Source organism: Camelina sativa, chromosome 4, assembly GCF_000633955.1.
Source record: "Camelina sativa cultivar DH55 chromosome 4, Cs, whole genome shotgun sequence".
In the NCBI taxonomy this organism is placed as follows: Eukaryota; Viridiplantae; Streptophyta; class Magnoliopsida; order Brassicales; family Brassicaceae; genus Camelina; species Camelina sativa.
In genome coordinates, this window is record NC_025688.1 from 14,362,931 (window position 1) to 14,368,850 (window position 5,920).

General features: G+C 35.5%; 1 protein-coding gene across 1 annotated transcript; it reads right to left on the reverse strand.

The window, feature by feature from the left end:
- On the reverse strand, positions 2,985-3,674 carry LOC104780524 (E3 ubiquitin ligase BIG BROTHER-related-like). The gene has a single exon (XM_010505027.1). The coding sequence runs from the start codon at positions 3,661-3,663 to the stop codon at positions 3,022-3,024; it is 642 nt and encodes a 213-aa protein (XP_010503329.1). The 5' UTR covers positions 3,664-3,674; the 3' UTR covers positions 2,985-3,021.

Below are 5,920 nucleotides of genomic sequence, written 5' to 3' on the forward strand. Positions count from 1 at the left end.
CAAATTTTAGAACCCGATTAGCACCCAAACTACCGGTTACCCGAAAAAACATCTTTTAAATTATTTAAATTTAAATAAATTTTGACTTATATGAAAAAATATTTTAGATATTTAAAATATTTTTTGATATTTAAGAATAAAACTAAATGAAATATGTAAAATTATAATCATATTTTTGGATAATTACATTATATTAATGCTAAATATTATAAATATGTTTATATGTTCGGGTTTGATGGGTACCCAAATGGGTATTGGGTATTACCCGACCCTAACCCGAACCCACGGGTATTGGAAAATAGAACCCAATAGGGTTTATAGGCAAACCCATATCCAACCCGAACCCGGTTTTTCGGGTCGGGTTCCGGATTGGGTATTCGGGTACGGTTTTTATGTCCAGGCCTAGTCTAAAAACTAGAATTCCAAATCTCTTTACAAATCCTATAGATGAAACCAGCAATAAATTCTTTGATAAATTTACAAAATCTCTAAATCAAATCTCTTTGTGAATAGGTATTTTAATTTGCTCATCTAAACTTATTTCAGTCAATCATAACACTCATGTCTACTTAATTAACTTAAGATCAGATTATATGTTGCTCTCACCACTCTATAATAATCAATAAGCACAATCTAGATGAATAACTCTATAGATATTGTTCTAACAATCTGATAACTTAACAATTCATGAATTCCTTTGGAAATCTGAAACCTAACTGGGAATCTACTCAAACATTGTGAATGAAACAAACAATAAAAAAGATTGCATATAAAAATTAATAAAATGAGTAAAAGAGTTTTGAATCTTCTAGGAAGGAGTTTATGATTCTTCTCTCCAAGCTCTCTACAAATCTCAACATTGTCATATTATCATCATCATCATCATACCTTCATAATAATATTAACATCACCACCATCATATCAATATATATCATAGTCAACAACATGATGTCATCATCATCATCTTATAATTTTCCCGCCAAAATTCCAAACCCGCAATTTCCCGCCAAAATTTTGAACTTATAATTTTTCCGCCAAAAATGCAAATCCGCAGTTTTCTCGCCAAAACATAAATTCCTGCCAAAACGTAAATCGGCAATTTTCCCGCCAAAAACGCAAACCCATAAATTTCCCGCGAAAACGCAAACCCACAATTTTTCTACTAAAATGCAAATCCGTAATTTTTTTTTGCCAAAAATCGCAAACTCGTAAATTTCCCGCCAAAAACACAAACCCGTAATTACCTGCCAAAAACGTTAACCGTAATTTTCCGCTAAAAACCAGAAAATTTCCGTCAAAATTCCAAACCTACAATTTTCCAGTCAAAATGCAAAACCGGATTTTTCCTTCATAATTTTCTACTAAAAGTTATGTGATGGTGATAAGGATGATATAGTAAAAATGATAATAAAGATTAATTATAATTATTTTATATTTAATATTAATTAATTTATATTGTAGTGTGTTAACCCAATTATTTATCTAACTCATTTAACTAAATGTATTCATGATCCAACTCAAATGTTAATTGAGTTGAGTTAACTCATAAACTCATTTAACTTTTAACTCATTGGATAATGAGTTGAGTTGAGTTGGGTTAACCATTTTGACAACCTTATCTCTCCTAGCTCTCTACATATCTCTCTCACAAATAAAGCTTAAGTCTAAATAATGACTTTAAATCCTATAAATAGTCATATTTCTCCAAATAGTTCTAAAATACTCCGATTGATCCCAAATCGCATCTGAACCTGAAATGGCTCTAAAAACTCAATAAATAAATAAAAACTATTTAAAAAAGGCACCTATCATGAAACCATGATGATATCATATTTTATAACACAGTAAAGAAAATCCGACGTGAGAGTGATTTTCTTATTTTATATTTTTAAACATTTTTTATTAAAAATAAGATACGTTTATTATAATTTATATTTTTTTTATAAATTGTTTAATTTACAATTTCGGCTATCGTAATGTAATGGATGTTAAATAGTTTAATAAATTATCCATGTGAAAAATGATAAAGTTTTAGAAGATCGGAGTTTAGAAGAAATTGATGTTACTAGCCTTCACGATGAAGTCCAAGAAGATATTCCGCTCCACAATTTTTGGATGCAATGTGAGAAAACAACACAAAAAAAAACAAAAATTGATGCAATGAGAAAAATTATAGATTCAGCAATAATGCAATTTCAAGAATAGGCAAACAACAATAGAGTCATATTTCACTAATTTTTTTAAGATATATATATATATAGAGAGAGAGAGAGTTTCTATCATTATTAATTTATGATATTTATGGGGCCATATATTTACATAGGATTTCAAAAAAAAAATTATCTATTATTTTATCAAATTGTGTCATTTTTTACATTGGTTTAACTCGGCGCCGAAAAAAAATTATTAATTTATAGCGAGCATTAATTTAAAGAATATTAATAGAGTTAAAGATTGATTTGAGATTATAGTGGAGGTTATTGGTTTGAGATTTGAATAGAGTTTTATAGATTTTAAATGTTACGTAGAATCTGTTGTTATTAGATGAAGATTTTGTTAAACTCTGTTAAAATTTAGTGTTATTAGTTTGTGATTTGTAAAAAATCATTTAAAATCTTAACAAATTTGGGTTATTAGATTCAAAATTTTATAAAGTCATTAAAAGTTTTGTGTTATTCAATTTAAACAAAAGAATTTAGGATTGTTAATGAGTTCAATTATTATGTTATTGGTTCATCATTTTAGACATTTTCTTTACAAAATAAAGTCATGGAAAGTCTCACAAAAATACATGGATTGTTTGGAGGACTTTACAAGATTTTAGAAAACTAATCAATAAAACTCTTTATCAATCTTTAACAATCATTCACTTATCGACTTTTAATGATTTGTTTAACACTTCAAAAATCTTCATAAATTAGAATCCAATACCAGATGTTTCTACTGTATAGACATTTATTCTAGGGTTTTAATTTTCGTTTAAAAACATTAAAAATCGATAATTTTATTTCTTTCGACATTTCACTTGACAGATGGTTCAGAGCAACAAATGGGACAAGTCTTCTTCGTCTCAAGCCATTTGGTTATACAATCAGAGTGGTATGGATGGTCACAAGGTCGGAGAACGACCAAAGATTCTCTTTCTTCAAACTCCATTTGGCAAACCACACAACGATCAATCTCGTTTTTGTTATTTGAAAATACATATGTCGATGCGTTCAAACATGTGGAGATTTCGGTAGGAGTCAGCCCACGTTTTTCGACTCCGATGAAATCACCAAGTGCAATCAGTTCCTCGTAAGACAACTGGTCGGGATCAATCTCATCTTCTTCCTCCAAAAAATCATCCTCCTCAGGGTTGGAGTTGCTACTTTCTTGATCTTCAAGAAACTCATTGATTTCGTCTTCATCTTCTCCATATCCATTGCTGTCGAAATACTCGTAGTAGTTCTCATTGGTCTCTTCTTCTTCATCTTCATCTTCAGATTCTTCGCCACTTTCCATCATCGAAAGCATTGAAGAGACCGAATCATGCATAACAGGGGCAAAATGGGAATTAGCTTGGGAGGCAGCAAGAGCAACTTCAGAATTTGCTCGCTCGAAGAGGGTTAGATCGGGAAGTTTGTTTGGAGGTTGCTTAGACTCTTCTTCTTGGTTATCCATTGGAGAAGAAGAAGCAGTTCGGGTTGTGGTTTAGGAAGCCGTGCTTTAGGATTTTATATGAAAATGGCTTTCATGTCAAACAGGTTACTTAAGCAACAAGTAATGAATAATGTAGAAACTTTCGTACAAAGTGATACAAAAGAAATATGGGGAAGTCAGGGGTATCCTTTTTCGCTGTTAGAAGCAAATATAATGCATTAAATCTTAATTTACTGCATTTCCCCTTAACTTTTTTTTTTTTTGAATGAATGTGAAAATATATTCAAAACAAAAAAAGTTCCTTTTTACAATAAATGTATTCTTGAATCAAAAGAATTATGCAAAATGCCTAGAAGTTTTTAAAAAATTGGAATAAAGTACAAGAGGAGAATGAGTCAATGTCGAGTTGCAAGCCATAGTTGCAGGCCATCAGCATACTTGGTCGTGTGTTGCTGCAGCGAAAGGAGCTTGTTACGGACCAGTCTATCCAAGAACTTGGTTAATTGCGCAGAGGTGGTAGACTTATCCCCATGACGTCGCCGGTTACGCTCCAACCAAATCGAGTGAACAGCGGCTTGGAAGATAAGGCGTAGAAGGAAACACGTTGTACCTGTGATCGTGGCACTCGAAAGGAGAGACAGAATCTGAGTGAAACAGGTTGAGTAGCAGTGGCAAAAGAGTTGGCGGGTGAGGTTTTCCCATACTCGAACCGAATAAGGGCAAGCAAAGAAAAAATGACCAAGGGTCTCGACTGGCGCCTGACAGAACACACACGAGGGATTCAAACCGTGGTTCCAGGATAGCATGCGTTCTCCGGTAGTAAGTCGGTGTCGTGCAGCAAGCTAGAGCATGAAAGAATACTTTGGAACAGAGTCAGCAAACCAAACACATGGATACCAACCCACTGTTGAAACCACTCGCCTTAGTTGTAGCCATGTCTCTGAAGTTGAAAACCGAGGCATGTATGTCCCGTTAGACTGTCGCCACAGAGCATTGTCACCTTGGGCACGCTGTCCCCGACCTCTGAGCTCACCAATCTCCAACTCAATATTATTAAGCAAAGCAAAGCGGTGACGGCGACCCCGGTGAGACTGAAGAACTAACGCAACTGTAGCAGTGGAAAGAATGCCAAGAGTAATGAACCCCTGGTCCCCTAGGAGATCGTAAAGACAACCAAAAGAGCACCAAGTGTCATACCAAAACGATGTGTGAAGACCGTTCTGAACGTCCATCATGTGAAAAGGCTTTGCCAAGGGTCTGTACTTGAGTAATTTCTTCCATATCCACGAGCCCAAGGTTGTGGATTCCCTGACTGACCAAAAGGAAGATGAACGCAGGAGCTCCCTCTTGATCCAGTTGACCCAAAGAGAGTTCGAAGCTGAGACTATCCGCCAAATTAATTTAAAACAGCTAACCTTGTTGACCTCAACAATAGACTTCAAACCCAGACCACCTTCAGACTTAGGCTTACACACATCCTCCCAAGCAAGTTTATTTTTTCTTCCATTGAGATCCGGTCCAGACCAAAGAAATGCTGCACAAAGGCGTTCAATCTCATGAACACAAGCACTGGGCAGCCTGAAAGCTGAAATCCAAAAATTAGTGAGACTCGCAATCACCGAGCTGAGCAACTGTAACCGTCCTGCAAAGGATAAAAATCTATGCTTCCAAGAACCAATGCGGGCCTTTATCTTTTCTATCAATGGAAGGCAATCATGAATAGTCATTCGCCTTGTTAAAAGTGGTAAGCCCAAGTAACGAACAAGTAGAGAGCCAAATGCGAAGGGAAACTGAGCCAGGAGCTCTGCACGAGAGGAATTTGAGACTCCGGCCAGGAACAAAGTCGACTTCTCTAGACTAATAGTAAGCCCGGACATCGCCGCAAAATCTTTCAAAACCTCGAGTATGCCTGCTAAGGAGGAAGCTTGCCCATCTGAGAAAACCATGATGTCGTCCGCAAAGCAAATATGTGTAAGTTGCAGGTGCTTACAACGAGGATGATAACCAAACTGACGATTCACAGTGGCCTGGTCAAGAAGAGAGGACAAGACATTCATGCAAATCACGAAGAGGTAAGGCGAGAGAGAACAACCTTGCCGTAAACCCCTCTCACTATTGAAATAACCAGCCAGTTCACCATTGATTTGGACCGAAAAAGAAGCCGTGGATACGCACAAACGAATCCAATGAATGAACTGTTCCGGGAGATTTAAAGCCTCCAACACATTGAACAGGAAAGGCCATTGCACTGAATCGAAAGCTTTTGAAATATCAATCT